The 25,469-nt window shown below is 36.5% G+C and overlaps 1 protein-coding gene across 2 annotated transcripts in view; it reads right to left on the bottom strand.

The window, feature by feature from the left end:
* Positions 1 to 25,469, bottom strand: part of RALYL (RALY RNA binding protein like) — a 396,442-nt gene that overhangs the window by 61,735 nt on the left and 309,238 nt on the right. For both annotated transcript variants that reach the window (XM_075085317.1, XM_075085316.1), the window contains exons 4-5: positions 23,513 to 23,588; positions 3,227 to 3,259 (exon numbers count right to left, since the gene is read on the bottom strand). In XM_075085317.1, the coding sequence (XP_074941418.1) occupies positions 3,227 to 3,259; positions 23,513 to 23,588 (109 nt within the window). The remainder of the gene's footprint in view (positions 1 to 3,226; positions 3,260 to 23,512; positions 23,589 to 25,469) is intronic.

The following is a 25,469-nucleotide window of genomic DNA, read 5'->3' as shown; positions in this document are numbered from 1 at the left end:
TCCAGCTTGTCCACATCTCTCTGTAGAACCTTCCTACCCTCACGCAGATCAACACTCCTGCCCAACTTGGTGTCATCTGCAAACTTACTGAGCGTGTACTCTATCCCTTCATCCAGATTATTGATGAAGATATTAAACAGAACTGGCCCAGTACTGAGCCCTGGGGACCACCACTTGCAACCAGCTGCCAACTGGATTTAACTCCATTCACCACCACTGGCCATCCAGCCAATTTTTACCCAGTGAAGAGTACACCTGTCTAAGCCATGAGCAGACAGTTTCTGCAGGAGAATGCTGTGGGAAATGGTGTCATTTTCACTGCTAAGAGACAAAGGAAGCCAACATGTATCTTGAATTCAACTTTGTATTCCAGCCCCAAATCATAACATTGAATTCAGATATACTTATCTGAATAGATCACATAATGGATTTTTGATCCTGATTTCTACCTTAAGAGACTTGCATTTAGGAGGTTACTTTTACTTCACTGTCAAATTATGCTCCTGTCTTGCACAGGGTATAAAGGAACATGGATTTTTCTTCTTTGCTATGCACTTTGCATAGAAAGAAATATAAACAGAATTACATTTACCAAAGGAGTACAGGAGCTGTTTTCTCTCTGCATTTGAGACACTAACTACAATAGCACGAGGTGTGGTCTGCTTCTCTCTGAAGCTGGCTGCTTTCTGAGAGAGGGGGGACAATGCACCGTTTTAAGAAACACATTTCCTTTGTGGGTTGTCTCATGGGAAGGCTGCAGCCTTGCACATACATGCAGAGCTCAATAAACTGCATCAGTCTTGAGTTCTTAGCCTATCACACTTCATGTCCTCTTCCCCTACCAAAAGAATTAACAATGGGAAAGAACCAAGAAGTCGTTAGCTTAGGCACGGCAAAACGAAAAAGCATAATTAGCACCTACAGGCAGTATAATGGAAACAAATCTCTGTTGCAGAAGGTAGATGAATGAAAACTGGTGTGCGGAAACAAGTCAACTGTAGACTACCTAAAGTAATTTAGGCTGGTGTATCGACCAACTCTGGCTGCAAGAGGCATTAAGGGCACCCATGTCTTAGACTAATTGAGGCTGAGACAGCATTTCTTCTGCAAACATTTACTGTATTTTGAAAGCCTGGTGGTTGCAGCTGTCAGTTTGGGTTAAAACCTTAGATACAGGTCTTGGCACAAGAGCTCATCCTCTGAACAAATGAACCCCCCAATTACTGAGGGACTAGGAGGACCATCTTTCTGACTCAGTACTGTGGTGTCTTGGGCCCCTCCTCAGAGCACAGTGCTCTAACTTCTGTGTGAAGCACTCCTTTGGGGTGGAAAAAATACAGCAGTAAAAGGCAAAAGTAGCACAGAGGTGGGGACTAATTTTTACATTTTTTACCCTTATCTTTATGAACTTGCAAAAATAATTGAAGTACATTACAGGCAAATTTCTGGGAAGTTCTGGGAAGAGGCTAAGTCTATTTGCTCAGATTAGATTTCCCAAGAGGAATCCAGTTTAGTGACAAAGTCACATACAGTGGCTATGTGGAGGTAATGTGAATTTATACAGTGGCCACCGATCTGCTCATCTGGAAACAAACTCAAACCTAAAACATAAACATAATGCTTCCTCCTAGGTAGACGTCTCCAAATATCCTAAAGTTGCCATCACAGTTCTTAAGATCCTGAAAAGAACTACAAAAGTAGGATTTATTATTTTGTGGTAATTACTATTAATATAATTGCTGCTGTTGTCTTTTATTTGAATCCTGGATTTTTATGCTTTCAGGTTTGCTCCTCAGATACAATGGCATGCAACTTCTTTTTTAATCTTAAAGTCGAGATTTTCAGGTAATCAATTAATCACAAGAGCGGAGGCCTCAAAAAACCAACTTGGTAGGACAAGTTGCAAAGTGGAGCAATGAAAGGTAATAACAAAAGTTACTGAATTTGATAATGAATTTGGACATTTTGAAGCATGCAAACCAAGAACACCCGACCACCCCCATTTGACCAACATTTAACATACTTTTCAGTAATTTTGAGTTAGTAGAAAGTAGAAATGGCAAATAATAAATTCAAAATATACTCAGACAAACCACAGTTACATTATGCTATAGAAACTGAGATATTTCAGTCCTCCTTATGCTGAGTTGTTGAGTTTCTCTTTCATAACTGACACACTTTCTTTGTTCGCTAACTTTAATTTGCACTTCAGGATTTGAAGTAGTTTTTAATCTGTAGTTAATACAACAGTTTGGAAGCTGCTGACAATTACATGGTAGAATTAACCCTTAAATGGCTATTTTGCATGGGATCTTTTGCCTGTAGTTTATGTTCTTGGTAGCATGAAGCATGGTGTTGTGAACAAAGAAAAATGAGAATGAAGAGATGTAAACTATATACAGTTCTGAAGGAAAACGGGGAGTGAGAATGCTATGAAACTTAGGAGAGTTTTAAAGAAAGGAGCTAAAGAGAAGGCAGGCATGAAAAGTGAACTTGAAACTCACAAGTAAAATACAGATACTTACCTTTAATGTATATAATGGTCTACATTTTATAATAGAAGGGTACTTTTATTTTCAGAATATGACACATTTAAAAATAAGTTTTTTGAAAGATGAGTTAATAATTTTAATATAAATACCATATACCTGTTTAAGCAGCTATAAGACTATGAAGACAATAGCTGCAATACACAAATCAGTGTAGTGATCTATAATTAGGGTAAAAATGTTATTTTTTTCTATTTTATGAATTTGATTTTATTTCTGTTATTGGAGTATCACAAAATTTTATTTTAAGAGAAACTCTCCATTTTTTGTTCTCAGGCTTAGACAAATGGCATAGACAATCTTTGGAATGGTTTCTGACTGAGAGATCAGTGAAAACAAAATAAACCAGCTACCTTTCAATGCAACATTTAGCTCCTACATGTCTTTTAGTAGAAATTTCATATTATACTAAAGTTATATTATAACTATATTATAATTATATTTTTATGATATAAATTTTAGTCAATATAGGCAAAAATACTTCTTCGTATTTTTTAAGATGGGAGATATCCACAGCTGCTGACTTTATTGACTAATAACTACTTTTTCTAAGCTTAGGTATAGTAAATGACCATCATGTTGAAACAGGATGTTTATGCTCAACTTAATCTCATAAATCACATTTTATTGTAGTTGAATATATAAATATCCATGGAAATATACATATTCCTACTTACCCAACGGACAGGAAAGGCTCCTTTGATTCAAGTCTGTCAAGTAAATAACAGAAGTTTTAAATATATATATATATATGTATGTATTGTATTTCATAACATTTATATGATGAATTTAAAACAGGCACTCTCAGTATCAAATTTACTTGGTGACTAATACACAATTTAACAATGACAGAAGGGCCCAATCCATTATGCTAGGAGCTTAACTACAAAAATATCCCATTTATCTAATTGAACTTTGGTTTAAAAATCAAATATTTACAAAGCAGAACATCTAGGCCCTTTAAACTTCACAGATTCAGATGATTTGTGTAGGTATTTACATGGAAAGTCTAAAGTGAACCAACAATACTTTGCCCTATCTTTTTACATTTCTCATGCAATTTTTTTTCCTGATGGCCATGATTTAGGGAAGATAATTAATCTTTTTTTTTCTTTTTTAACTTTAAACATAAAATTAGATTAGGTGTAAGAACTTTTCTGATTTGAGGGCTCCTACACCCATTTTGTTTGCTTTCCAACATCTTTTTTTTTTTTGTATGACATGGTCACTTTTCCATCGTGAGAACTTCTGGCACATCTGCCTCAATCAGCCTTGCACTGGATCTGGATGCCACTAGTTTGGTAGACCCAGAATCATGCCCTGTTCTAAAACCAGTTGTTAAAAGTGTTGTTCTCCAACTCCCTGCTGTTGCTGCTGTCTCTGTGAGGAACTGCATCACTTGCATGCTGGCCGGAGCCTCTTCTACTAATAGTTTCCACCCAACCAGAATAGATTTAAAAATCCTCATCTACATTACTGTACTGTATTTCTGCTCCAGTACCTGCAACTGGCTGCCCTTAATTTTGTAGTGTGTCCTGGCTGCAATGAGTTTACTAATATCAGCAGCTTGTTAGGACCATTAGTGTGTGACTTTAGGGTCCTTTATAAACTTATTTAAGTCAAATTTACAACTCAATTATTTTGAGAGGTTACATGGCATGCAAATGATGTAAAAGTTCTCTATTGTGCTAATTTTCACTGAGAGCACTGTGTTAGGAGGAACAGCAAATAAAAAACCTATGTACTTGATGTCTCTTTGTAGCCTTTAAAAAAAGTCTTTCTAACAAAGCAAAGAATGTCTTATCTGGAACTGAGCATTTAATTTGTGACGACGACTCCCATCTAAAACCAATTCAGTCCCACAACAAAATATCTGAAATAGAACTGTAAACAACAGGAGTAATTGTGAATAAAGGGACTGTAAAAGATTTGTCAATGTTTTACGAACAAACCTTTCCTGCAAGTCTTCTTTGTAGAAAAACCAAAAAGCACATTTGCAGTTATTATTCATTTATCAAATGTTTTGTCCAAAAAGCTCACAGATCAATAGACCAATTTAATTATTGACATCTATCTAGAAAGGTATTTACAAAAGATAAACATGTTACTGTGCTTTTGAAAGGATTATATTATTTTGGATTTAATTAAAAAACACTGTATGTCACCTTTTTGCAAATAATTTACTACTTCTTTTCCAGAATCATTGGTGGAAATAACTTAGAATCCTGTCTTCATTTGCAATGTAGTCTTCCAATGTGCTTTAAACCTAATTTCCTGCAGTTAGATTTCCAGCATTAGTAAGAACAACTTTCATAAGTCTTGAGGAAAGGCCAAAATGTATCCAAAACATAGTAACTTTCCTGTTGTCCTCATGGCTATACCTCACCTTTCCCTTTCCTTCTGTGATTGTGATCCACATGGAAGTAAAATAATAGAAGAGGGGATCACTGATGGACTTGCATGTACCTGGAAGCATGGTGGAAGCCCAAAGCTGACTACACCTGTGCACAAGGGGATGCTTCTCCAGGGCAGTCCCAGTGCTGTCATGAATGCTTTCCCTCCCAGACTGCCATGCTGCACATCAAACCCTCATAGCACCAAGAAAATGCTTAGATTGGCATCCTCTGTGCTTAGGCAGTACTGCCAGAGAGCAATAAAGTGATGGGGCCTTTCATGTGTGGGGTTGTATCCTTCTCCTGCAGGCCCTGTGCAGCCTCCACACCAGCTTGACAAACCAGCCTTTCCTGCTGTGGATCACACCATTACAGGAAAACATCTGCACCATCTTTGCAGCTTCTCCCGGTGTATGAGGAAAAGCCTGACTAGTGCTATGATTTTCTTTCCTGTTTTTCTGTTAAATGCAAACGGCCAGACCTGGGAAGTACCCAGTGTTTGGATTGACACACTAACTATAAGCAAAACAAGCAAAAAATGAAAGCCTCAGAACATATTTACGTACTTCATAATACAGACATTTTGTAATGAAGAGACACCTGGCACTATCCTGATGGAGGACATTCTGGTGGATGTTACTGGCAAACAAAAAGTGTGTGATAGAATGCCCTGTGGACAAAATACTGCAATTAAAAATCTATTTGAAATCCATACTCAAGATGGAATTCAATTTGATTTAAATAGTGCTGCCCTAGGTTTGACCCCTCTCTAGTATATTTGACTAAATGGTTTTAGATAATTTGCTACATTACTTTAAATTAGTTCAAGTGTTCCTCATAGTAAAGGAATACAATTATCTGTTGGCCTTTTATTTAAATTGGTAAGTCAGTGTATGGCAAATTAATATAAAGGCTTTAAAACTGCAACACCGTATAAAATAACATCCTATATCATCTTTGCTGGTGACATTTATCAATATATATTATAGATTTTTTGCCTTTCTTTTCTAGCCTGCAGTACACCAAATTCTCTGGAGTTTTGAGGAAGTCTCGCATAATTAAATACGATACCTCAAAAAGAGTAATCCTAATAAGCTGTGAGAAGGGCTGTCAGAAAAAAAGTTAAAACAGGAATTTTCTTTCTTGCAAAAATGTATTAAGTGTGCAAGAAATACTAGGTAAGACAGTAAACAAAGGGAATAATGTTTTAATTATGTAGGAATGGTAATGAGGCTGGAGTGATCAGGATTTTTCTTTCTCTCCTGAAATGGTTTTCCCATCAGAAAATTTCAGTTCGTCAAAATGTCAAGGCAATATATCAGTTTGAATAGGAGGGAGACAGGCTAATCAGTAGCATGACTGGGACATGGAAGACTGAGGTTTTGTTTCCCGTTGATTCTGAGCTAAGATTTTCTGAAAGGTCTGATTTTCTTACGTACATATAATGGATAATTTTTTAGAGGAGGAAAAAGGATTTTTACACTATGTAAATTGCTCAATTAAAATCAGTCACTGTAAAACAAACAGGCACAGGCAATCAATTTACACCCACTGATATGCTACAGTACTGTCACACTCTGTTTAAAATAAGGACCCTTGAGATTTCCCATTCAGTATTTTAGCCCTTGCAACCTGCCTTAGAGAGACATTTTACAACATCTGATTAACATAATTGTGTATTTCATTATTTTCTTTGCTGCTAAGTTTACTTATACTAATGCCAATTATCTAAATACCATCTCTGACATGGAATGAACATGTAGATGGACAAATTTTTCAAGGTTTGCAGGCAAACGTACAAGGAAACGTGACTAGACTAAGGGCATGTGAATTCCTCTTTTACTTGTAAACAAATCATTTAAGGACAGGAAGATCCCAAAGTAAAATCCGCTTTCCTTGCATAATTGTCCTATTATGATTACAGGCAAGATGCCTTTTTATATCTGAGGCCTGACCCAAGACACATCATCAATATAATTTCTTGTTAAAGTATCCTCACATCTCCTTCCCAAAACCTATTTACAGGACGAAGTGGATAACATTTCTAACAACGTCAGCACTGTACACAGGCAAATGGATTTTAGCAAAGCATTCTCCAAAGTAACTCATTATGAATCAATATATTCTTCCTTGGGGTGATCACATAATTTCATCTCTAAGGAGTAAGCAAGCATGTGGAATTTGAAGGGTTCTTATTCTGACTTTTTAATACATAAAACTGTCTACCCTGAATCAGGGAAAGTGATGATCGGGAACCAAAATTTTTTTAGACAAGCCACCATTTTGGGTTACAATCTTCCAGTCGGAATTTCCAAGGAGGATATTCCAAGGAGAATTTCCAAGGAGGATAACCTGAGTGTGTTGCTGATGTCACGCATTCTCTTGTTTGACTGTAAAACCCATGAATAGTGACTGCAGTTTTAGAGGGACTGGAAGAGTTAATACCTCTAACAGGAATCCAGAGGATTCAAGCTTTTCATTCAAGCTGTGTGGGAAAGTCACACCAACTAAAAGGCATTTTGGACTTCAGTCATTTGATGGATTGGCTGTATAGTATTAATGTATATTTTGTATGATTGATGTGGCTGACTTATTGACCTGTCAGGCATGTATATCTCTCTGTGCTGTAGGAACCAAAGTTTTGGCAAAAATATGTGAAGTCAAAGAATACTCAGATTTATGGCTCACCCTATTTGCCAATTACTTTATTTCTCTGCATGTTGTCTTTGCAGTTTGACGTCAACAGTTAGTAGTGATCAGAAAACCTCTTCCTTCAGAAATTTTTAAACAGTATTCACGTAAATTCCACTATCTATTGAGACTGAAATAACCATTGCTGGTGCACACTAGCTAGTCCTTTCCTTCCTTCCTTCCTTCCTTCCTTCCTTCCTTCCTTCCTTCCTTCCTTCCTTCCTTCCTTCCTTCCTTCCTTCCTTCCTTCCTTCCTTCCTTCCTTCCTTCCTTCCTTCCTCCCTCCCTCCCAGACAGAATTAGGGAAAATGCTTATCCTGTCTTCTGAAACTTCCATAAATATAATTATAAATGTTGGCAAGTTTTTTAAGAAGCACTGTCATATTCTGGAATAAATGAATGTTAGACCAACTGTATAAAAGATCTAATTTGTCAGAAGATTTTCAGAAGCAAAGGGTGTGGAGGAATAATTTACAGCTTTATGACAACTTTTGCAATTGTTCTTAATAAATTTAAAAAGTTCAATTTCCAACTGGTGGTTGACATTGCAATTGATGACTGGTTAGAAAAACAACACAAATTGTATTGTTTTCATAACTATTGTGTAATATCAAATACTGTATTAATATTAAAATATAAGAGTTCCCTGGGAAGTTCTTTTGTACAGAGCTCAATGGTTCTGTTATTTATTGAAACATAAAAATTCTAGTGCAAAATAAAATACATCCCTCAAACCATGGATGGAAACCAGAGTTCTGCAAACTCAAAACATCATTTCTCAGTGCAAACTTACTCCTTTGACATGATAACTCACTTATTGGATAGAAGAAGAAACAGATAATCGGTAAGACTTAGCCTGATTTTTAAAGCTTTTGGTATTGTCCTATATAATAGTCTCATATTCAAGCTGGGAAAATATTATAGAATTACCTTAAGGAAAATATACATTAAGCCAAAAAACCCAACGTGCCCACACACAAAGAATTATGCCAATAGGAAAGAGGGGCACTTTAAATACTAGGGACACTCTGTGCTATGTTTTGTTCAGTTTTGGTTTGCAGAAATGATTTGAACAATAAAATGGAGACTACGCATGTAAAATAGATAACAAAAAGCTGGTTTTCAAACAGCCCGGTGAACAGAGTTAAAATCTGAAATTTGTTTGATAAATTGGAGAAATAGTCTGAAATCAGTCTAATGAAATTTTAAAAAGTCCGGTGACAATTTGAGAACAAGAAGTACTTTACACATATATGGAATGGAGGATAACTGACTAGGTGTTGTAAATAAAAAAGTTTCAGGAGACCAAGGACTGAGTAACAGGATAGTGTTTAGTGTGGGGACATACTAAAACATCTTTCCTCAGATCTGATTAATCCCTCAGTTGCTGCACTGTGTCAGCTTTAGGCACAGCATTTTATAACAGGATAGGGGTCAACGGAGAGAATCAAAAGGAGAGCAATTAAGAGTTTAAAAGATGAGAAGGAGCTTTGAGTGATGGAAATGCCATATCAAGTAGAAGTTATTAGGTTCTCTGTGTATCCTCTGTGAAATAGGAACTTCTGCCTTGAAAATATCAGCTGGAGCTGATGGTTCCAACTCTGGGGGTTACTGCTAGTGATCTAGGAGCTAGAGTTTCTGTCATTTAGATTCTTTCTGCTCCATGTCAAGAAGCCTAAAATTTCTCCATATACAAACCTTAGGGACTATCTCTCTGCAACAGCTCAGTGGAGTCACAGAATATGAAAGTCTGGGACAAACACAGGAGAAACCAAGTACAAAGGCTATCTGTCTAAATAAGCATGCCTGTAAGCTATTGATACTTCACTCCTGAGAAATTATTTTTGCCATGTAATCCCTTGCTGGTTCCATCTAATTCTCATTTTGAATGAAGTCTTTAGCATACAGGAGCTAATCCCTGCCTGCCAAGCAGGTCCTAAATCACACAGGTGCTTTCCAATATCTGTTCCAGCGTTGTTTCAGGTTGACTTCTGTTTCCACCTATATTAACTACTGACAAGTCCCAACATCTAGCTTGAGGAACAACTATTATGTGAGGAGCACAAGTCGATGCCGTAACACAAGTATGTTGTATGTTACAGTAAAAACTGACATTGCAACTCACACAGAAATACTTTAGGTTCTCCTTTGTTCTGCATTTTTCTTCTTTAGTTCCTCTGAATCACTGCAGTGGCAATGAGCAGTATCCTTCAATCAGCACGTGCTTCATCTCTTTTACTCTCAGATCATAGCTAATCCAAATTTGATTAAAGTTCACAGCTGGAATATTTAAGTTTACTAAAACTAAATTTTACTAATTACCGAAGAATTTATTCAATAAGTAAGCTACTACACTAGTAAGTGCTCTAGGGATAAACAGAGGTTTACTTAAATAAGGTTATCCCTTTGGCTACCACAGTCTCTGTATGCAGATCTATATATAATCCTTAATATATATAATATGTATTTATTCCCGTATGAAAGTATTACAACACATATTCATTCTAACCGACAAAAAAGACCCATTTTTTTGTAATACCTTATGATTTCTAACAAGGTTAATTATTTAACATAGGGAATAACTTAGATCACTTCTTGAAGCATCAGATTTTCTCCAGCACCATGAAGAAAGATTTGCACGCTAAAGAAGTTAAATTTCCAATATATCTGTAGGTGATGTGGTTCTTATACAACATAATTTCTTGTGATACAGAAAACTGAAATTATGGTTGGTCCCCATGGGACAGCATAGTTGAAGCATTTGTGTCTTTTAGTGCTTGAGTGTGAACCCTAGGGTTTGGTTTGCACTAATGCAGTTACTCTACTACTAAGATACTGCAGGATGGAGCTGTCTTTATCCTTCTCAGAGTTTTGAAGTGAAAGGAATGGAATATTTAGCTCAGCATATCTATCACATGATTTTTAAGCATTTTATATGTCTGGATAACAAAAAATTATGTGCAAAAATACGAAATTATTATCAAATTTCAAATGATTTTTTTTAAAATTTTTAAAAACCCTGCAAAAAATCACTGGCTATTGATAAAGTACATTTTATTTAGGCAGTTCTACTTAACACCTAAGCCCATGATATGGTAGTGCCAGGACACTCTGTGCAGAAAAATGTTTTCAGGGAACATGTAGCATAGGATACTGTCTTCAGTACTCGATGTCAAGCTGTCTAACCTAGCAGACTGGCACTGTGCTCTGAAAACCAGATGCAATAGTAAGGATGTGTTTAAAGTCAGCCCTAGATAAAGCAAGGTTTATCGCTTATTACATCTTCTGCCTTACTCTATAAAATAGTTTTGTTACAGATGTATGTTGCATATGACCAAATTTAGCTAGTTTCCTAGCAAAATCTGAATATTGTTACATAAATTGTAAATATCAAATTCTTGACATAAGTACAACTCTCAGGGGCACCTAGGATTCGTTTCCACATGAACTAATAGGACAGATAATCTTCAGCCATCAGTAAGCAGAACATGACTGAATAATCTGTTCAGAATTACCTCTAAATTCTGACAGTTGAAAAACTGAATAAAAAGTAGCTTTCAATACAAGGAGGAAGTGCTTTAAAGAGACTGCCTCTTCCCTATGCTAATTTTCACAATAGCAAGAAGCTAGGATGAAACATAAATCAGCATATGCAAAGTTGGTTTAGATATACCAGTAAAAATGTACTCTGTCATGTTGGATACTGAGTGCGCTACTGCTTTCACACATGTGATAGAAGGGTTTTGGGATTGTGGTAGCAAAGGGAGGCATGGGGAAGAACAGCAAAAGAAGTTTACAGCAATCATCATTAATGGGTGGCCTAAATTTTAGGCAGCAAGAAGAGAGGAAAACAAAAAAGGTCTAAGTCATTTGAAGGTTGTATAATAATATTTTCAGACAGCTAGAAATAAAAAATAGTATTTTATCCCTCTAATAGAATTCAGTAACTGATTATAGTTTGTACCTAACTTTACTGTATTTTCTTCTATGAATCCATAAATCACAAAGACAACATGAACAGTGGCATGGATTGTCATAGCTGAGATAAATATTGGTGTGTCTGAGAAAAACTCTGTTGTGACTTGGAGAGAAATTAATTCAGACTCTACAAATGAACACTTTCCTAGATAGTTATGGACTACAGTTTCTTCCCACACCAGCCAAGAGAAGTCTCCTGGAGCCAAACGGAGTGATAAGGAAGCTAAATTGAATTTAATCTGTACACCACATCCGTGTGATGTTTCCAGTCATGAAGAAATGAATGCTCAGATTCAAAGTGAGATTCTTGCAAGAATCAAGAATAAGAACTTATTTTCCTCCAGGTAAGAACACTCCTAACTCTGGTCCCCTTCCCAAACTTGAAACACTCTCAGTTTGATATCTTTGTTCAAGCAAGCAAAGGAAAAAAACCCTGGAGAATGAAAGTAACTCCATGCCACCACTGACAATTTTAATTTGCTTTTCCTTGTGATATGTTAAGAGTTGCTAAATTTTGCAAAAAATCTATGCTCCAAACAAAAGAAATATTTTTTTAAAAAATAAGGGCTGTACTTAGTTATCTACTTTAAAGTCCTCTTTCTGGCAACTTTAATCATTCTTTTCATGAAGCTGATGTCACCTGACCCTCTTCTGCTCTAAATCAGAGTAAGAACATTCAGGTCAATATGTACTGGTCTAAAAACGTCTGGAATGAGTTCATCAGGGTGGGCTGAACAAAACAGTGTTGACTAATCTAATGCACACAATCAATACTACTTTACTGCATGGCTATTTGTAGTCACAAAGAGATGAAGGTTAATGCAGGCATTGCCTTTGAGGATCCCAAGGGTAGAGGCTTAATCTCCTTTTCCCTCAATGACACTACTAACACTTAAAAGTAGTTTAGGCACTGCTCTGACAATGTATGATTCATGTTTGTCATGCTGTTTCCTAGAATAATCTCACTTTTGAAAGACTGAAAAATGCAACATATATTTTCATGCCAATAGGTATTATAAATTGCTCATTCCTCATGACTTATAATAAATTCACACACGCTTATGAATACGTTTGTTACTTTTCAGTAAAATAACCAGTGCTTTTTCCAGAAGTTCTGGGAATACCAGCAACTTAATCTACCAAAAATGTATGCAATTTGAAACCTATTCTTTTAAAAATAAATTACATTTGACATTATACACCAACAGTGTTATCTAAGTATCAGTCCTGGCAGGCTGGATTATATATTTTCAGTGTACTCTAAGAACAGCAGAATTCACCAAGAAATAAACTTGTGAGGTAATTTTTTGTTAATAATTCACTGCATATTAATATGTTGCTATTGCCCCTCTGTGCTGCACACAGCATAGCCTTCCATGCTATTTGTAATCTTACTTAACAATCCATTTTCTCTTAAACTATGCTTTAGATCTCTTCTTCTGATATTATTTGTAAGACTTTAAAATATATAACAATTTCCAGCCTTTCATTTATACAGCCTTCCTTGTTTATTCACAAAGTACTAAATCCGTAATCCAGCATCATATTTCTGTTGCTGTTTGTAAGCCACCTAAACTGTGCCCTTGCAGTACATCAGCAGCTCCCAGACTGAATTACAGCATTCTATACAATTAGAGGTGTGACATTATGGGAGAACCAATGCCTAATTAAAACCCACAAAGTGATGCTCTGAAGCACAGCCCTCCCCTGCATTTCTGGTTACTGCTGCAATTAACGGTTTACTAAATTCCTGAAAATGAAGAATCTTGCTGTTCATTTGCCATGTCAGGACAGGCCCTTCTCTGTTCTGTGTCATGAACCTTATATCTTAATTTTTAAGACCCCTATAAAGTTAACAAGACAGTTACCAAATAACAGTAGTTGCAGAACCAGACACTGTTTCTATGATGCCTGCTTCACCAGAACTCAAATGTGGAAAAATAACCGTGAAATCTATTTCTGACTTTTTTTTAATATGTTGTAAGTACTATCCTTTTTCTTTTTAAGCTAACAGAAGCACAGCTGAATATCTATAGAAGGCATCATCTTTCTGCTAGAACACACTGAATCCAAATTCTGGTTATTTCTTAAATCAAATACAAGAAGTCATGCAGTAGTAAAGGGTGGAAATCTCACATGTGATAGCTGATAGGAACAAAGTTCAGACTGTCAAGATTGAAACTGCATGAATGAATAAAAGTACTATTTCTGTTTACCTGCAGGCAAAACCATCAATGCTCTGGAACTTTTAGGAATTTACTATTTAAATTATAAGCCAAAATTTTTTCATTTGCATTAGCAGCACAAATTCTTGGATAAGAAAGGAGTCATAATAGTTTCAATGCCATCAGACGGTTGCTGATATCTTCTCTGTTCCACTGTGGTATAAACAGGGATTAAAAAAAAAAAAGAAATAATTAAGATGGTTTTACAGTTAGTTACTTTACCTATAGTGTACTGCTTTGGGTTTCATGGGAGACAAAAAAAGTAAAAAGATTAAACACTAGAGAAAAAAAAAAAACAATGATAAGAGAATAGTCTATTCTTCCCCAAAATTGCTAATCTCTGAGCACAAGTGTGATTATTGTGTCTGGGCTTTTGTGGAAGCAAACCACATCAGCCATGTGATACCATATATGATCTTCTGCAAGAGGAAAAGTACTGAGCAAGGATGCAGCTTCTCTGCAGGTGTGTAAGTTGGTGTCACTGGCTTCTTTTTAACAAAGAAAAAATAATAAACTGAGAAAAGACTGTGGAAGTCTAAAGAATAACTTGAGGGGAGATAGGAAGAAAGGCAAGTGCTAGTCTTTCAGTCTATGCAAGACATACTTCAAAATGGATCTAAGTCAAGACAATAGTTCAAAAACTCTGGTGAAGGTGCATACAGAAAAACATGAGAAAAATGTAAACTTTAGGATATACTGATAATCTCAGAAGGAATATCTGCCCTAGTCACTAGAGATAGATTCTAAAAGGGAGTTAGCAGTATTTTTAAAATAGTGAAGGGGAAGGTTTTTAAATAAAAAGGACAGTTTTGTTATCCTAGTTGTTGTTGGAGTTAGCACAGAGATTAGGAATAATGTGACTGAATGAACAAATCAAGACGGCAAGTATATTTGATATATTTTTGTCTTTTGAACTTCTTCTCTATCTGTGATTTGTCTCCAGAAGCAAAGTTTTTCCTGTGTGTTTCTAGGGACCTGAGATCCCCCCATTTTCCATTTTCCCCTCTCTAAACTTATCAGGTGCTGCACATCCATGCTCTGGATCATGTGATAGGGCAAACTTTTGTTCTTGGCTGACTCTCCCAGCCCCTTTAAGCACATGGATTTGTTCTTTAAACATCTCTGGGACCATATTGATTGCAGGTACACTGCCATAATTCAGAAATGCAGAGCTGCATGCATTGCTTTCCATCAGCAGGTATTTTTTGCTTATTCTTAGATTAGTTATTTGACACAGGGCTTTTTCCTTGAAAGAAAATACAAAAAAAATTCAGACCAAACTGAATCACTGGATCTGATGTAGCTTTGTCCATGCCTTTTAACATTTTTATTATAATTAAGAATGTTATTTAAGTTCTCAACAGAAGAAAAATTTGCATTGTTTGTTGTGAATTTTAAGTGAGAATTTCAGGATAAATGATCATTTTTTTCCTGTACAGTAATGAATACTTCAAATGTGATCACTGAGAACATTCTTTGATGAAATGAATGTAAGTAATATCCTATGGACTTAAAATTATTTCAATTTAAACATGCCTAGAGGTGTTGTTTTATGGAAGCTAGATCTTTTGTTAGGAGAAGAGCTGTAGAGCAACAATCATTCCATTGCACTGAAATAAAATAGCTTATTTCAATGGCATGAAGAAGATATATTTCTGTAAAAAGGAAATACTTTGATTCAAAAGAAATATCACCCTATATAATCTTAATATGATGTATCCATCAAAAGATTATGTTCCATAAGAATAAATTATTTTTTTAAAATTCTGTATGTAGTAAAAAATAAGAGGCATAATCACAATTAAATAAAAATATAAAGTATCAGAAAATAGTTGATCAGGTTTATTTTCTGCTGTTTGGACTGTGTCTTTAGGCTCTTGTAGGCCAGTGATAAAAATGGACGCAAAAATGCATTAAGCAAAAGAAGGAATACAGAAGCAAGTTGCTGGAAATCTATGACAATATTCAATCAAGAAAGATCCTTATACCTGCAGTTATTTTTATTTTATGCCAGTAGGTTAAAGCATATTGCTAGTACACTGCCAATGGCACACTACAGTAGGAATTATGCAAAATACTGCAGTATTCAAATAGAATAGTAATGCTTGTTTGGCACAGAATTTGTTGAGTTTATGTTATGCTTTCAAATAAGAGGGATGATCTCAAGAAGCCTCCTACCCTGGAAGAAGAAGCGATCACGTTGCCCATCGCTGTGCCTTTCACATTTTTTCCTGCAATGAAGAGCACCCAGGAGTGCTCAGAAAAACAACTCAGAATAATGGATGGCTCTGAGGACTAAGCAGCAGACCAAACCACACCAAACTCTATAAACGATATCTTAAAATAAATCTGAGAAGCAGAGTGTAAGTAGAGAAAGACTGTAAGCAATTTTTTAAGCTTCTGCTGTAAAATAAAGCTGCAAAACCAGAGGAAATTCAAGATGCGTGACATAATCCAATCAGTTTTGTGATGAAGATTATAAAAGTAAAATGTACTGAGGAAACTTATAAAGTATTTTTGTTAAAGAAAAATAAAACTTTTATATAAAAACAAATGCATAGCCTGTAAATAAAAGAAGATCTCTTTCCAGTATATTAATATTGGATATTTAAATAAAATAATTTCCCCCAGAGGCCATGGGACTTATGAAATTGTAAAGTAAAGGCTGTTTAATATGGCTAATCTGTAGCATGTTAAATCAAGCATGCTGAACGTACATTTCAACTGCATTGCATGGAGAAGTGGTTGGGAATGGGAAATGACTGAGGTATCTAATACCACTCAGGGAGTGCTGAACCATAAGCCTGATACTTCAGAGACCAGCCTGGAAAGAACTTCCCCTCAAGGGAAGCCTTTGCCAGGGCAAATATGTGCTACAGATGGGCAGTGCTGTGGGAACTCAACTACCACTGGATGGAGATCCAGTGGTGCAACATAGTGGCAACATAGTGAGAAGATTTCACTCAGTATTTCCTGGTCTTGTTATTCATTCACTAAATCCAACCTGCTAATTGTCTCACTCCAGGATGTGCCTCAGCTTGATGGATCCCAGGCTAGGCGACTTCATGCCCAGCCAGCAATGGCAATACTGGGAGGAATGGGGCTTGAATAACTCCTCACCAGGCCTTCAAGATGAGGTGCTGGGGCAGGGCCAGTTTTGCCTTATCAGGAAGCTTGGAGTTTGGTAAGGGCAAAAATAAGCCTCATGGGGAGGGTTAGTCTTAGCTAAATAGGTCTTGGAAATGTTTATAGGTCAACAACAATATTAAACTGTGTAGAGTAAAGAGAGTGACTAGGTACCCCAGCAGTGCTGAGTAACTTACCTTCCCAGTTTACTTCCAAATCCTAGTCTCCTGCTTTCCTATATGTTATACAAATATTAGTTCACTCCTGGGCAGTTCATCTTTGGCAAACAAACTAGTTTTCTCAGACAGCAGACTCAGGTGTGAACTGCAACAGTTTGCTCCTACATCCCTCCCACTTGTACCAATATCACTGTACTAGTTTTGGCTCCCCACGCCCCGTGTGGGCTCTAGCAAGTCCCCCCCAGCACCTCACCCAGCAGGGCCTGCAGTAACTGTGCTCATTTTCATGCCACTAAAAAGCCCCCTGTTCTGCTAGCCCATAGCACAGTCTTTTTGTTATTTCAAGAGACTCAAAAATAGGTACCCTCCCATTCTTCTCAAACCCCCTCATCTTTGTTATTTCTAGAGGGGTGGCAAAGAAGACTTTGAGCTGACCCCCATGCTCACAGATGTACAGAGGGGACACGGTGAGTCCATCTGAGGCAAGGCAAGCTGCAGGCACTGTATGCATGGCCGCTCTGCTCCACCTGCCCGGGGGCTCAGCCCCACTCCTGGAGCAACTGAGGATGGAGCCATTAGCAACTGCCAGAGTTAAGAACTAGAAGAGCCTTGTCCTGTTTCAATAACCCCAGCAAAGGCCTCTGAAATAGAGAAAAAAATTTCAGACCATGTATTTAACACCTCATACAACATGGTGGTGAACTGAAATGAATAATAGTTAAAATATTCTTTTATGATGTAAAGAAACAGAGTGCTGGTCCATCAGAGTATTTGCATTTGATTCTACTTTGGTATGCTGGGCAGAAACCCAGAGGAAAAACCAGTAAATAGACTTTCATACGTTGACACAGAACTGCTTTAGTGAAATACTGATCAAAACACCGCTAAATTAAAAAGACAAAGTGTGATCCTTTGTTTTACTACAGCAGTGCTCCCAAAGAGTGCTTTAACACATTTGTGTCAGGACCTTTAATCTTCGCCTTTTGTTTCAAAGATATGAAGGTTAGCCAGTAAAACTAACTTCTGCTTGAGGCTAGACCCAAATAATAAGATGTAAAATAATTTTAAGATGCAGATTTTCAGACATTTGGATTTCAGCAGAGCTGCTGTGCTAAAAAAGGAAATTCACAACAGTTTTGGACCTTCTGGGATTTAAGTCTCCCCTCATATACTGAACAGCAATGCAAATCAGGAGAAATGTTGCTGGAGATAAGAGTTATGTTAGATTTAAGCTGATTCCTGAGCACTACCTTAAGTGTATCTGTAGTTGTTCAATAAGTATGCTTAAAGTTAATAATGTGTTTAGCAGCTTCCTGAAGCAAAGCCTAAATCTTTCTGTTCTCCAAGTATTTTTAAGGCCTAATGCAAAATGGAAGTTCTCTTATTATGGATTGAGTGGCCTCATGATGACATTGACCCTCTCCCACAGCACTCTAACTACATCCCTGCACTCCTAGACAGGGCCTCTATATACCTCCCAGGCCACCTGTTGCTACTTCCACCTTTTTATGACTCTTTTTTACATTGTAATTTTTTCAGGAGCTTCTTGTTCATCTGGGCAGGTCACCTGCTACCTTTGCTTCATTTCTTGAACTTGAAGGAGGTGATCCTTGGAAATCAGCCAGCTCTCCTGGCCCACTCTTTCCTCTGGGACAAAGTCCCATGGAATTATTCCAAGCAGTGCAAGTCTGCATGCCAGCAGTCAAGGGTTGTGATCAATGGGATCTTCAGCCAGTAGGAATTAGGGTTAAATTATATTTAAGAGAGAAGAAGAACTGGAAGTAAATTCTGGTCCAGTGAATAGCAAAACCTTCATTAGGTACATGATGCCTTTTAAATTCTCTGTATCACTTTTAATTGCAGTCTTTTTTTCTATGAACTGTACCAGGAATGCTAGCATCAAAAGGATGTGAAAAAAGTATAAGTGAAATAATAAACTGGAGAACAAAGGAGAGTCTGGATATGTAAATGATTGCATTGATAAGTTGAAGGAGAAATTATATATGATTATCTGTCTAGCATCTAGTTATTCCTATAGCTGAAAAAAAAAATATGTGTCTCATATTTAGCCTTATGCTAAATTTCACATAGGTGAGATTAAATGAGATTATTTCCACAGATTATAAAACCATAAAGGATTAAAAAAGAATGTAGATCCTGAACTGAGGCATGACCAAGTATTCTTACACTGTCCAGGCAAAAGTGGATCTAAAGACTTGGACACATAAGCAAATTATGTGGGTATAGCACATCATAGAACATTGGGTGCTCTGTATTAATTACTCATGTGCATAACCGGCTATAAATGTGATGCGGGTTTCTTAAATGTATCTCAAATATCAAAAAATAGTCTTTAAAAATCTGTAACAAAGGAGGCTGAACAAACAATATTTGTTATCCTTAATACTATGTTTTACACAGTTGCTGTTTTTCTATTGGATATGTACCTTAAGACAGTTTCTTCTAGACAAGTTTCCTGAAGAGGCTTATGAAAACACCACATGTGGTGTCCAAGCTTGTTTAAATGACCATATAGCACATCTGCTGTTTCCTCTTTTTTTCACTAAATTGGCTATCTTGTCAGAGAAGGAAATTATATTCCTTCAACATAATTTGCTCTCTGTAATTCGATGATGGATTTATTTTTTACCCTCTTATTATCCTCTAGGTGTTGATATATTGATTGTTTAATAATCTGTTCTAGTACATTTCTGGGAATGAAAGCTGGGCTGATCTGATAATTTTCTGGATCCTCCTCTTCTTAAAAATAGGTATAACACCTGCCCATGCCCACTGGTCTTCTACCTTACATGTCCTTGGTAAGTTTTTGAAAACAATCACTAACACTCCATACACAGATTTACCTAGTCCTTTAAACACTCTAGGGTGAACCTCATCATAACATTTCCATTGAATTCACTTATTCAAATACTGGTTAGCCAATTCTATTCCATATCCTCTGGTTAAAATTGATTTTCTTAAATAGCTGATCAACTAACTTCTTTTGCTAAAGCCTTTTCTGTATTGTCTACTATCTGCTCTCCTCTCCTGCTAAGTAACAGCAGCGTAAAAAAGCAGAGGAAGTTATTCTAATGACAATCTTTTTGTTGCCTTTTATACTGTTATGTGCTTTAGCCTTTCTGACATCCTGTTAGATGACTCTGCTGTTCTTTTCTACTCACTTCCAGTCATGGGGTTTTGATTCCACATTTTGTACAATTCCTTTTCACTTTTCAGGATGTTAAAGAAACCTGATGCTGCCATATAATTCCTTTATTCTACTACTGCTTCAGGAGAATTTTGTGTTCTACTTTAAGCATAGTTGATATAAGATTTTCCTTACTCCTTTTGTCCCTAAAATGTCTTTCCAATAGATTGTACTTTCCAGTTCTCTGAGCTCATTGAAATCTGTCCTTTCTGAGATACATTATCCTATTTCTACTGCTCTCAATCCTCCCTTTTCACAGTAAATATTTTGTGATAACTAATTTTCTAACCAGCGCCTCTCTTAGTCAAAATCAAGTCTAAGGTAACCACTTCCCTCTTAAGTTTCTCCATCTTGTGGGTTGACCCTGGCCAGCAGCTAAGCACCCACACAGCCACCCTCACACTCTCCTACCATCATCCCCCATTGGAATGAAGGAGAGAATAGGAAGACCAAAAGCGAAAAACACTCATGAGTTGAGATAAATGCAGCTTAATAAGGGAAGAAAGGAGAGAAAAAACCCCAAGTGATTTAAAGGCAATTACTTTCCACCTCCCACAACCAGCCCAGGCAGTCTCCAAGCAACAGCTACTTTGGAAGGAAAAAACCCCAGTTTTTATTTCTGAGCATGATGTTATAGGACATGGAATATCCCTTTGGCCATTTTGGGTCAGCTGTCTCAACTGTATTGCCCACACCCAGCCTATTCATTGGGATGGCAGAATAGGAAAAAGAGAAAGCCTTGAGGCTGTTTGAGCACTGTTCAACAGCCAAAACATTAGTGTGTTTTAGTAACAAATCAAAAACACAGCACCATATGGGATCCTAAAAAGAAAGTTAACTCCATCCCAGTCAGGCCCAGTACAATGTTTTGAAATAAGTAACTATTCTCAACACTGTCAAGAACTTTGTAAGTCATTGATCTCCTCGCATATTAATATGGTAACAGATACAGAGATAATGAAAGTTCTCCATTACCATCAGATGAAGGCTCAAAAAAGCTTTTCATAATCTTCTAGAGAAATAGTCAGTACTAGATTTATGAAAGGACACTGTTTAAGATATTTTTTCTCTTTAAAGTTCCCTCAGACCTTTCCACAGGTGTCTCTCTTATCCCCATCTTGTCTGTAGAACAAGTATTTATGATAAATCATTCAGAAGCTCAGAGGTGGAAGTGCATATAAATACCAGAAACCACAGAACATCTTCAAAAATCTTCGGAAATACTTGCACAGGGACAGAGTACACCATGGCTACCAGTGACACCTACAGAGTTTAGCAGCTTGCAGTTGAGAGTAATAATAAAACAGGGGTTCTCTTATCCAAAAATAATATTCCTATCACTTCAGCTAAGGGCAACTATATGCTAAAACTTCACTTTACTATTATGTAGCACACAGGCTCAGATCTAAAATGCTCCAGCCTGTCTCATTCTGAGATCCCACCTTCAATTTCTTCTGGTCCGAAGCTTTCAGATCAGACCAGGCTTGAAAAGTCCTGCTCAAGTGTCTCTGGTTTCAACACTGAGCTCTTCTCAGACCCAGTCTATCTGCATTTCAGCCACAGTAGAAATCAGCCCTGACTCCTTTCATGGATCTGGAGCATAAATTCTGTAGTACTTCTATGAGAAGTGAGGTTTATTGAGCAGAAATGCATGTGTGCATGTCTGTCTGCCAGTCCCCCTAACAATCTGCAATGCTTCACTAAGCTTAAGTGATTTTGGAAAAAAAAAAAAAAAGGTGGGCGTTTCTTCAGGTTTGTACAAGCTGTATGAAAGAAGACACCTGGGAGTAGGGGAAAGGCGGTGTCAATGTCCTCCTGAGCACTTGAGGAAGCAGTCCAGTCTTGTTAGGTTCTCAGCCTTGGGACAGAAATCAATGAGAAACCAGTTCTGTTGCTCTGAAATTGTTAGTTATTTCACCGAACACTGCAAATAAAAAAGTCTCAGGAATGAGGCCATAGCCAAGCAATAAAGCATAAGGATTAAAAATTGAAATAGCAGTCAATCTTTTTTTAAAAAAATTGATTATAGTACTAGAAGTGGAGACGTTAATAAACACTTCACAAATCAGCACACCAGTCTTTTTGTCAGCAGGCTTAGTAAATGACAGATTTATAATTTTATTGTGTACTTCATTATAATTCTATTAAACATTACACTTCTATATGGGTCTAAAGTTTGCTTCTCTTCTCCTGCACTTCCATTTTCACTTCAGGAAAAGAAAAAATGGAGGTGTAGAGGGAAAATTAAATTAGCGGTGCCTATACAAATAACTAAGCAAATATATTTTTAATGCAACACTATTTAAATTCAAAACTTGAATTCTAGACTGAGCACTTCTGTGGGGTCTTACAGAACATAGTGTTCACAAAGCACAACCCCAGTGGCTTTATCATCCCTGGAACAAAATGTGTGCAAGGCGATCACATTCTGCTACTTCATCCTAAAAGAGTGTCACTGTCAAAAAACTTTTCAAATAGTTTTTTAGTATAGCAAGACTCTATGTGTAATACCTCTTACAGTTTAAAGCTGCAGTCCTTTCCTTTGCATTATTCTTGCATTGGCAAATAACATCCATCATGTGAATACTGAGAATCCGGAGACCAGCTTTTTGACCTCAGTAAAACATAAGGTGTCTTCACTAAGAAATAAAATTGTGGTCTGACTGATTTTGTTTTATCTATTCTCCTGAATGCCTGTATTATCACTTAAATATCTGAAGTACATCATTTTTTTACAGCAAACAAACTCTGGTGTTTGTTTCCAACTAAAATAGGGGCATTAACTGCATATTGTAATCATTGCATCTAAGTATCACTCAGGAATTTTGTTTGCTGGGTTTACTCCTAGTTGGCATCAGCTAGTTTTTTAAGACACGCATCGTATGGACAGTCTTTATCTCCAGAAGTTAGAACATTTTGCTCTGGAGTGAGTAAACAGAAATAGGTAGTGTCAGACACTACAATACTGGCTCTTTTACTCACATTCAAGACTTTTTGCTGTGTACAGGGGCTTGTTTATATTTTGCACAAACATCAAAGAGTAAATGGAAAAAAATCCTTTGTCTCACTCATGGGCTACAAAGTGACATTGGTAGATACATTTCAGTTTACTGTAATTTTTCTAATAAAAATTGAATTGTAGGAAGTTCAGATGAAATCTCACCTGTAAAGTGCTGAAAGCGGCCGCTTGTTGCCAGGTTTTGGTCTGTATGGTTTTGGTTCTCCTGCCATGTTGATATCTGAAAGCAAACATTTGATATTAGTAAGCCACATGTCTGGAAGTTAGAGTGAATTTATAAAGGCACCTTCAAGACACTGAAAATGAGTATAGACTGTGAAAACACTTATCTAGTTTTTGCCACTTCTGAATTGATGACATAGAACTTTCCTAATAATTCTTACTGTAATGCCTGAAGATTTTAGGCAAAATTTTTAGATATTTTTTAAACATGCACAAGTTTCCACTCAGGAAGCTGAAGCCAATAATGTATTTCTATTACAGAAGACGACAGGAATGGTAACTTAGATGTAGAGACAACTCATGGTTGCAAGTCAAGATCTGTTGTGGAGGGCTGTAATGGTTCTGAAGAGCTCCCATTTAGGATCTAAAGAAATGCACACTGATCTTTAGCTGCCACTTCAGTATCCACTCAAAAAGAGAGTTTTCAAAAGCAAATGAGAGTATCTATTTCCTACTTCAAATACATCTGCTTTTGCGCGTACTTTATCTTAGGCAGGCACTTATAATTGTCAAAACTCGCAACAACACCAAAAATCTTGTGCACATTTTTTAAAAGTTTACTTACACTAAGCCTGTGTGTATGTCCTTGAAATTTAAAAATAAGTGATGTTTATATAGACTTTAGACTTGCTGGTTCTCAAATTACTCTGTTCTTTTGAACCAAACTAAAAGACATATCAGGAAGTACATGTCCACCATTTTGATTCCTTGTAACAGTTACTCATGGGGAAAAGCACAGACCCTTCTCTGGAGAACAGCTTGCTCAAGCCTAGGAAGCTGTCTATATAAACACAAACCTATATTAAAAAGCTCCACACCCTGACTGGATGTTGCAAAGTCAACATTACAAAAAATCACATGGATAAAGTAGAACAACTAATTAGGAAACAAATTCCCTGCCGTCTGAGTGATGCTGCAGCTAAATCCCTCCTCACTTTCCCTAATATACAAAAAAAGTAGCGTTCAACAAAATTATCAGAGTTATTTCTGTGTAAAATTGCTGTGACAGAACAATGTATTCCATTTACTGTGGAATCACTGGGAGATAAAAGCTTTCAAGGAAGCACATGTTCTTGGTAAAGTCTATGTTTAACTTGAGTGTAGTGGAGGGAAAAAAGAAGTAGCAAGCTGAGGCGTAGAATGAGGAAGCATCACTGCACTGGACAGTGATGCTAAAGGCCCAGATTTTTTTATTTAAGCTATTCTTGACCTCAAAGGCTGCAGTAAAAGCCTGAGACTTACTGACTGGATACTTTTATTTCACACAAAGTGAAAAAGTAATCCATATGATATTTTTAAAATCAGAAACATTGAAAATATGCGTGTCTCAGATATTTTTGACAGAAAATATTTTTCCATTTGAAATTTCATGCTTCTAACATTTAAAAGGATTTAAAACATGTTTTCCATTTACATTTGGTATTTTTAGCTAAAACAACATTTATTTTAAATTATAAAATGTCCTGAAGTGAAAAGTTTTTGTGTGGAACTATTTCATACAAAATATACTACTTGGTAAAATTTTCTCCATATTAATAATTTTGGAATTATATATGATTGTAGTTCCTTTTGTAGGAGCTGTATTACTCAAATAATATTTTCCATCAAATATTAAATTTCTTTTTTTACTTATCTCTTGAAGTTGGATGAATATTGGAGACAGTTTTCATACCTCCTTGAAATGCTTTCCTGCCCTTAATTTTAAGCAAGTGCTTTATTAAATATATATTAATCTTCCTCTTCAATAGTTGTTAAAAATTCAGCTACGATTCCCTTATTTAAAGAAATATGAATTCTGCTAATGTTGACTCAACAAAGTAAACATCAAGCATTTCTGAAAGCCACTGAGGAATTTTTATAGCTACGCTGCATTTCCATT

This window comes from Phalacrocorax aristotelis, chromosome 2 (assembly GCF_949628215.1).
Source record: "Phalacrocorax aristotelis chromosome 2, bGulAri2.1, whole genome shotgun sequence".
NCBI lineage: Eukaryota > Metazoa > Chordata > Aves > Suliformes > Phalacrocoracidae > Phalacrocorax > Phalacrocorax aristotelis.
Note: the sequence above shows the minus strand (reverse complement) of the source record. Positions and strands in the feature narration are given on the sequence as shown.